Here is a 9714-nt window from a genome sequence, read left to right on the forward strand (position 1 = left end):
TTTGCTGCTGCTGTCTGTTGTCATTAATATACGATAATTTATTCTCACATACTTTGTATTTAGTTTATGAAATTCTGTGCTTTCAATAAAACTCATACCTAGAGTTATTAATTTTTCATTTCATCCGGCCCATTGAAAGTGCTGAATTACCTAATGTGGCCCGCGGTTCGAAAAGTTTGGAGACCCCTGTTCTAGATGGATGTCACTGGCACTTCCTCAACCTGGTGTCAACTTAACAGCCCGTCTCCCCAATGTGGACCTGACCACACTCACAAAGGATGCTGTATACTCCAGGCATCTGCAGTCCCAGGTCGTCCTTGACTGACCAAAGAAGACTAGATATACAGACTTCTTGAAGTGCCAAGACAGCACCCTGCTGATGCAGTTGAATATCGACCCAACTCTGGCTTTTCATCAGGCTAAGCAACCCTCAGGGGTAGGGGAGGGCCCTGCAATCTGCTAGTTGGTGTAGCCGGTGTGCCTAAAAATGTCTCCCAGGAACAGTAATTCCACATGAAGGCTGTCTTGACCACACAGAGCTCTTGCTGTGTACCATGTGGAAAGCATGGCATGCTTGTTGGATGGGTGGTGATGAGAGCTAGAATTTAAGTAGGTTTACAGTACACTTTATGGCCCGAGAGTCATCTGGTCTCCTATAAATATTTACATCAAGGGAGAGAGGTGGCTGTCTCTTTCCAAACTCCATGGTGAACTGAATGTTGTGGTGGACACTGTTCAGATGGTCAAGCAAACCATTCAACCTGTCAGGTCCATGCGGGGTGATGATGAAAAGTGTCCACATTACTGAACCAGCAGCGGGGGCCTATGGGCAGCCCAGTCAAGTGCCATCTCCTCGAAAACCTTCACGAAGAATATGGCGATGACCAGAGACAGTGGCAAACTCATAGACATGCCGCCAGTTTGTCTGTAGGCCTGGCTAGCGAAACTGAGGTGTGAGGCCTTCAGGACGTGGTGAAATGCCTCAGGATATCCTCCTCAAAATATTGACTTAGCAGATTCATGGTCCCCATAATCGGCACCCTGGTGATGAGTGGCCACACATCAAAGCTGATCATTATATCAAGAGACTACGTGGCGTTATAGCAAAGAAAATCCGAAAATAATTTATGGCTGCATAAGGTACACTCATCCCAATGCTCAGGCACTATGTATGAGAACATATGTGCATATGAATCATATATTAGTTATCAATACATATTTAAAATTCATGGTTTCATCTTACTGGACTTTGGTATAAAGTACTACAGACAGCATCAAATTATCGTCAGAAAGGGAGGTAATAAGAAAGCTCTAAATAATTTTAAACCTTTGTTATGCTCCTGCTACTCATTCTTGAGTTTTAGTAATGTTGGTTTATGTTGAAGCTGTTCGAACATACCATGTGCATTCCATTTGAAACCAATTCTGGCTTGAGAACCACTGAAACAGAAGATGTGGAGCCATGTAAGTGTATGCACCACTGTTTGAAAACTGCTGCAGTAGAGGAAGTGCAGCCCCATAAGTTTGCACATCACTCACGAAGTACAACTATATAATCTGGGTAATATTCTGTGTCCCAGTCTTTGCAGCATGTCGTGAACGTGGAGATATGGGTGTTAGCAACTTTCACCACTACGAGAGCCTTTCTAATACTGGTAGAGAAATTTCGTTCTGCACTTTCTGCACTCTTGTAGAACTTTGGTCTTTTCCCTTCACTTTGTGCCCAGGTAGGATGTGTATATCTTCGATAGTCACAGTTATACTCCATGACCACTTTCATGTCATCTTCTGCTATAGGATGATACCAAGTTTCCTGGCCAAACACAATTAAAGAGTTACACATGTAAATTGCCCATATCACAAGAAACTGTGGTAGGTAAAGACCTCATTATGGGTCAACTTACTGAGGATCATCTGCATAGAATAGCTTGGGATGAAATACAGGCTTCTCAAGAAACTGGAGTAGGCAAGATCTCATGTGGTCATTTATGAAAAGTTCATCTACCCTGAAAATTGTGGAGTCAGAAATGGGCTTCAGTTATTCTGATGTCTAAGTTGCCTGATTAGCATGGCACTATTATACATATTACTGCCGATCACAGTGGCAACATGGTCTAAGGCATGAAATGTATTCGCCTGCTCTAACACTGGCATCATGGGATCAAAATCCACTCCAGGCATGGATGTTTACCTCTGTGTGTTCTGCTTTCATGCGTCAGTAGCAGCCTGTGACAGGCTGATCCCTCCTCCAAGGAGTTCTACTGACTGTTTAATAAACTGAAGTGAAACAAGCATTTCATGGATGCCCTATGCTTCAAGTGGGAGCAACATGGCTGGTGGGTGGGTGGATGAAATTAAGACACCCCACACAAATAATAAACAAAATGATACATAAACAGCAGTGTTTTGTATTCAACCTACATTTAACTTAAAAGTACGTCATTTCTTTCCTTTTCACTGTTATCACTCTGAAAATATCAGCACTTTTTACCATCTTATAAGAATCACTTTTACACCCATATCAATCAAACTAAAATGTGACTGCCTTATATACTGCGTCGTCGTCTTGCCATTCGATAAGTGGCTCCAACGAACTCATCAAGTCTCACACTGTGAATAAATTTCGTAACAGGCTACATTTTTACACTGAGGGGTTCTTACCCCAACCACCCATCCCCGAAGACAGAATATAACCCCTTTTGGCTGTGTGCAGCTGCTTAGCTATGTCGATAAATGAAACATCCTGACGCCCAAGAACAGAATTTTCAAACCCAGTTTTCCAGGCAGAGGTGTAATAATTTATTACTCGGGATTATTTCATGTTTGTACTTGTCCCTCTCCCGGTATTCTAAAGAACAGAACCTTTCGGTAACTGGTCACCGATCCAGTGATTGAGGTTGGTTGTTTCTATGGGACCCAAACAGAGTAGGTGACTCCTACCACCCTCACCTGAGGACAGAAACAGATCCAGTTTCTGAAACGTTGTGTTCTTTGCAATACCAGACAACAGACAAACTCCAAAATACCAGTAATCCCGACTGCTATAAACCAGTGACAGAACTCTTTACAATTTACTTTATTACTGCTGTTATGTTACTGCTGTATATTACTGCAGGAAAAGTTTATTTCTCTGTATTACACACTGGCTGCTGGGTTTCTTACATTTGGGTGTATTCACTTGATGGTGCTTATTGTTATTCATCATGCAGCACACTTGCCTCATAAACTGTATTCCGGAGCTGAAGCTGCTCAACTTTCAGTTTATACCGTCCATATATATATGGGTTTTGTATGCGGTAAACAGTTTCAACTCGTGTTTTCAGTTCAGTTTGAAAATCTTGTATCACTCTACTATGTTCATTGCCAAATACTTGGATTTTTCTGTACAGCTTATTGTTGTAAGGCCCCTCGTCCCATGTCGCAGGTTTGTGATTACTTAGAACTTCTTGAAGCATCCTGAAATAGATAACAATTTAGCCCAAATTAGATTCATATGTATGCTGTCTCTAAAGTGAAGTTCACTCATATGGCATTAGACCCAAAATGTATGTTACACACCATATTTTGTAACTGCTGAAACCAGAAGGTGAAGTAGATGAATGGATGAAGACAGCTTCCCCATAACTCTAAAAATCCTACCCATTTCAATACTGTCATGAAACATTTCCCATACAGAAGGGACATGACACAAATTTTTATACCATTAACAAATGAAAATTTTATTCACAAGGAAATTAACAACAGATTAAATTTGGGGAATGCTTGCTACCGTTCATTTCAGAAACTTTTTGTCTTGTCTTCTATCTACAAGTGCAAGGATTAAAATATACAGAAGCATAATTTTTCCTGTAGTTTTGTACGGGTGTGAAATTTGGTCTCTCACGTTAAGTACCTAGACTAAGAGTGTTTGAAACCTGGGTGGTGACGATAATATTGGGACCAATTATGGATAAAATAATCAGAGGCTGAAGAAAAATGCATAATGAGGAACTTCATAATTTGTACTCCTCACCAAATATTATTAGAATGATTAAGTCATGGAGGAGATGGTCTGGAAACGTAGCAAACATGGAAGAGAATAGAAGTGAATACAGCTTTTGGTGGGAAGATCCGAAGGAAAGTACTACTAGGAAGATGGAAATAGACAGAGGATACTGAAATGGATTATAGGTAAGGAACATTCAGGTTCCATAAAATGCTGAGAATTTTTTGCTTTGGTGAGCAACTCAGCAGCTGTAGGTTTCTCAAGGACTCAGTACCACTCAGTGAGTGATCACCCCATAATCCATTCCTGAATTTGTTTTCATGTTTTGAACAGGGTTGGCAGTTAGTCCATGAAAATGTATATAAAGGATTGCTCTGTTATTTCAATATCATGTCACACTTAAGCAGGCTCTGTGGATACATAAATAATGAACTATGTATTCCATGAAAAACTGGTAGTTGCTCAGGTGAACAAGAAATTCCCCACTTCTATGGAATCCAAAGGGCCATCATATGAATTTACATACATACTTTCATACTGTAGAATGTACATTTCTCTGATGAATTTTAACGTTTATCAACATTCTCTTACAACTACAGCGAAATTAATCAACCCAATTCGTTTGCCATCCCTTCTGATTCTAAACTGGCAATCAGAGAATGTGCAGCGAGCGAAAATCTAACTACATTCTACTGGTAGATTCTAAAGGGCTCTGGCGATGGTGGATGACACACAGAATTACTGGGGGTTTGGACTTTTTCCATCTTCCGGAATTTTAGGTAATAGAGGAAACTGGTTCTGTTTCCGACTTCAGGTGAGAAAGGAAGACACCTACTCAGTTGGTCCCCTTAGAAAGATTCCACTGATTGAGATTAGCTCTTTGTAACGGGCCCAACTGAGCAGGTGTCTTCCTTTCTCACATGAAGACGGAAACAGATCCAGTTTCCGAAACGTCGTGTCCTCTATTACCTAAAATTCCGGACGATGGAAAAAGTCCAAACCCCCAGTAATTATATGTACATTCTACTGCACACTCTTTAAGTTATGCCTAAACAATGACTGAAGCTGAAATTTATAGGAAACTGCTCACTGGCCTATGAAATATGTTACTGTTATGTATCTTAATATTAACGTAACTGCGCTGTATTTCTTCTCTCCCTCCACTGGTTACAGTTAATTTGCCATATGACCTCGATTTCTATCAAACGAAATAAGGGGAACAACCGCCCCCCCCCATTTTGAATATGCTGTAGAGAACATTTCTCGACAATTTTAATTTTTTGTATACTTTCTCCTTTTTTCAATTTTGATTTTTTCCAAAAATGTAGTGGGGCAGTTGCATGCCTTACCCTCCCCCCCATACATTTCGGCTTCCATGTCCTACATTAAACGAAGTTGGTTCTTCCCACAACACTATACTAATGTGTGTACGTGTTTGTGCAAACAAAACGTGTGCAGTACAACTTTCAACAGCTATAAAACGACATACTCGTAAACTCCATAGCTTTAGTCCGCAACCGAACTACACCGACCGAGCGACCGCCGCTTGTCGGCGAAGTTGGTGCCAACTTTGGTAGATAGAGGGTGTCACGTGGTCAGCACAACGAATCCCCACGGCCGTTAATTTCGATTTTCTAGACCGGAGCCGCTACTTTTCCATTCAAGCAGGTCCTCAATTATTCTCACGAGGCTGAGTCCTCGTTCCAGACCCACTACTACTCAGGAAATCTGGTAGCGCCGGGAATCGAATTATTATATGCAGATTTTGTATGCGTTAAAATTTTGTGAGACATCGTTTCCCACCATTGCTGTGTTTGACTGTTGATTTATAAAAAGCACTTCATGCATTATACATAAATATGTATATAACGCACCTCAGTACCAAATTCCATTTGCCTGATTCAGTAGGTCACTATTAACCCATATCAAATTCGAGGTGAATGAATTTTCGTATGACCCATACTTTTCGTAAGATTTCTCACCTAGCGTCTTTTACTCGTAAGAATTCAAAACTCAGTTAACTCTAGTCCCTCACCGCACAAATTCTCGCGTACGCCATATTGAAAGTAAAGTAAAGTAAAGTAAATGTATCCCTGTAACAGGCCGTGGCGGCCCATAGGGTTGTGAGATGTTGAGGTTCCCACATTTTCTAGACAATCGATCTGATGACGGCGGTAAGCTTGTCAGCCTTACGTGCCAGCCGCCCTTTACCCCCCTAAGAATATTCCTGGTACTCACTTCTGTTAAGAGGCTGCGTCGACCCCAGGGCCATAATGCGGCTGGAAGGATTATTAGGTAAATTGAAAAAAGAATCCAATGACCTCATCAGGATTTGATCCCCCTACCTTCCGGCTTGTAGCATAGTGCCCCCCGCCATATTGTACTAATTGGTGGGGAAAAAAAGTGTGGCGCAAGTTCCATACAAATTCTCGTGAAAATCGTCTGTCAGTTCAACAGTTACAACAGCAAAAGGGTCATCATCAGCATGCCTTCTGGCCACAACACAACTGTACTGTAGGCTAAATATGTACACTTCAACTGGGTCAATATTTTCCATCGTAAAATAAAAAAAAATCTGATTTTGTTTCAGACGCAGTACCACTTCGTACTAAAATTAAACTCGTTCAGCAACACACGAAGTGTCATCGAAATCTGTTCTGTAGTTCCGAAAATTTAAGTGTGTAACCTTTTCATTGTTCAGAACTGGGGTTTATTTTTTTTACAGATAACGTTATGACTATTCTTTCTTACGTCACGTTCTTTCATGGCCAGATTTCACGTTAAAAACCCCAGACTGTTGAACTCATTTTAAATATACTGTCATAACTGCACCTTAGCTATACTGCCAAAAGAATAAAACTCTTTTCAGAAATCACTACTGGCCCTTACTTACCTCGCAGTGTCGGCTCTTCAGATTTTTGATGATTCAAGTGATGTCCCTTCGAATATATATATAACTTCAGTTGTACACTTACAAATGTAGACTGCCTGTTCATTTACTTCTCCAAAATATTTTTTGGAACATCTGCTCACCGTCACTTCTACTTCACAACCATCAGTCAGTACGGAACAGATTCCCAACGCCTTAAGAACAATAGCAACATTACCTACCCAGACCAACACCACCGCCTTTCTGAACTTTCTGAACATTATAGATATGAGTAATTCCCCTAACGGCCATGGTGGAGAAGCGCAAGGATCACTTTCCGCTTCTGGTGTTGAGTCACGTTACAAATATCGATTCCATTATCGACGTTTGATGACCTTACCTGCAAATATCGACAGATCTCTATTTTGAACTGGATACAGTCAACATATATACTTACGAAACGTAAATATCAGTCTTGTTTCCAGAGCGGAAATTGTTGCTCAGTGAACTACTGGGCGAGGAAACACGTTCAGACACACATTCCAGCGCGTTCTAGCGCATGCAGTTGGGATACTGGTTGCAGATTGTTACGTCATCAGGGGCAAATTACTGTCTACTGCTAAGTGGTTCGGGAACGTTCGGGAAGGGATCCAGGGATCTGCTACCCTCCCCCATGGATTTTTGGAAGAAAATCCGAATTTAAAACCAAATAAATATATCAAATACGAATACCAAGAATTGACATTATTTTTAAAAATTCGGAATATCTCGTTGAACAAAAAGGAGCCTTCTGTGTGGTCGACATGTTCCATAAAAAAGTTTTAGAGAAAGGTTATGAAAATCACTGGCTCTCTTGGACGAGGTGTTTCACAGCGTTCTCTCCGAATTACTGCTTAACACAGGCGACGACAGTGAGATCCATACTGTGACATGACGCCTGAAAGTCGGAATAGCGGAGCCAGAGCCTGACGTCCGTTGATGAGCAACGACTAAGTAAATACTAAGTTTCCCTTACAACGGCTAGCTAAAACACGCTTTCGCGGCAGCGAATACGCTGGTGTAAATCAAAGCGTTGCCCGTAGATTGTCACGCATTACCGTGATAACGGATACGCAGATTAAAACAGATGAACTGTTGAAGTGTGCAGTTCGCGGTCCGCACCAGGTCACAAAAGGACACGTAATTCATTCGCAGTGAGTCTTACTGAGGAGAGAATTCGAGAGACTAGAGATTCTTCAAGATTCATCGCTCAAGGATTCAATAGTTGAAGTGTTAACCAGATAAGATTCGTTACCAAGCAACGACTAAGCAAGCAGACGTTGAAGACTTTACAAGATGCGACAATTTAATTCCCGGAATGGCCCTGTGAAAGTAAAATTTGCTTACCTGTGCACTAGCGGCTGCTGTCGCCTTCGAAATTCTCTCATTGTGAAGCTATGCACTTCGTGAGACGATGGTGCCACTGCCGGAAACAGTCTTGAAAGTTGTTTTCCGGAATACCTTGCAGTTACGTCACGATGAGTTGGATATCAGGAATGTCAGCAAATTTTTAGCCCTTTAGGGCACTTTTCTTTTCTTATTTTGGAAAGAGCCAAAAATCGCAGGGGGCTGTCAGGTGAATAAGGTGAATGGTCCATTTTTGTAATGGATTTCTTAGCCAGGAACTCGCGAACCCTTAACGCATCATGCGTAGGGACATTGTCATGGCCGAGAGTCTACTTGTCATCTGAGTTCGGGTCTTTTCCTCCGAACGGATCGCCATAACCCTGTCAGCACTTCCAAATAACACTGTTGATTCACCGTTTGTCCTTGTGCAGTGAATTCATAGTGAAGTATCCCCTTGTGATCGAAGAAACATACAAGCATGGTCTTGAATTGCGAGCGAGACATGGCGTGCTCTTTTTTCGGCCGAGGTGAATACTGTGTTTTCCAAAGCCGACGTCATCTGTCAAGATTCGGAAATGTTTCCCATTCCCAAATCCTCCGTAATAACCTGTCGCGCTGTTTCCCTGTTCATATTCAGTTCTGCTCTCAGTCTCACATTTAATCTTCGATCTGAGCGCACGAAGGTTCGTACTCTGTCCACATTTACATCTGTCCTTTGCGTTTTTGGCTGTCCACTTTTGTATTTTATGTGTTGTAGTTACAGTAATACGTATTTAGCGTGGTATAATATCGGGTGTCCGGATGAAAGGTATCCAAAATAAAAAATTTTATATCTCGGAAAGTAATTGTCATACACGTATCCGGTTTATGTCATCGGAAAGGAAAACCCTGTTAAGTTTTTTCCCCCTGACCGGCTTACGCGCATGCGCTGCCACATTTCTGTCACCATGTTAGGAATCACCTGGACAGAGTGATAGATCGGCAGAAGTGGATCAATCACTTGGCCTCCTATGTCGCCAGATTGAACTCCACTGAATTTTTTCTTGTGGGGTTATGTGAAGAACATTGTCTACCAGGTTACGATCAACGATCTGCAACACCTGAAAGTCTGCATAAGGGACGCTGTGGCTACGGTAACACCAAACACGCTGAATCCTCTGGATATCTGTCGTGCCACCAAGGGAGCCCATGTTGAAATTTATTGAGAAAGTCATATACTCAGAAAAAAAACTGACAGTTTCCTTTTGTAGTGGTGTAACCCATAAATGTGTACAATAAAAGCTTTCTGAGATATAATTATTTTACTGTAGGATTCTGACGATGGTGTATAACACACTGATATATTGGGTTTTTGGACTTTATCCATCGTCCTGGTTTTTAAGATAACTAATAAAAACACGACGTTTCGGAAACTGGATCTGTTTCCGTCCTCAGGTGAAGGAAACACCTATTCTGTTGGGTCCGTTAGAAAGAG

At 41.5% G+C, this 9714-nt stretch overlaps 2 protein-coding genes across 4 annotated transcripts in view; one reads left to right on the forward strand and one right to left on the reverse strand.

Moving 5' to 3' along the window:
* Positions 1-9714, forward strand: part of LOC111865185 (band 7 protein AGAP004871) — a 127691-nt gene that overhangs the window by 8501 nt on the left and 109476 nt on the right. The gene's annotated exons all lie outside the window — the stretch shown is intronic.
* Positions 196-8305, reverse strand: LOC111865187. 2 transcript variants are annotated; one of them, XM_023853005.1, is made up of 3 exons: positions 8241-8305; positions 3219-3456; positions 196-1813 (listed from the first exon to the last, which is right to left on the reverse strand). In XM_023853005.1, the coding sequence occupies exons 1-3, from the start codon at positions 8279-8281 to the stop codon at positions 1532-1534; spliced, it is 561 nt and encodes a 186-aa protein (XP_023708773.1). In that variant the 5' UTR covers positions 8282-8305; the 3' UTR covers positions 196-1531. The 2 variants fall into 2 exon arrangements, with proteins under 2 accessions (XP_023708773.1, XP_023708774.1); XM_023853006.2 differs by lacking the exon at positions 8241-8305 and adding an exon at positions 6879-7108.

The sequence above is a fragment of the Cryptotermes secundus genome, unplaced genomic scaffold, assembly GCF_002891405.2.
Source record: "Cryptotermes secundus unplaced genomic scaffold, Csec_1.0 scaffold238, whole genome shotgun sequence".
Lineage (NCBI taxonomy): Eukaryota > Metazoa > Arthropoda > Insecta > Blattodea > Kalotermitidae > Cryptotermes > Cryptotermes secundus.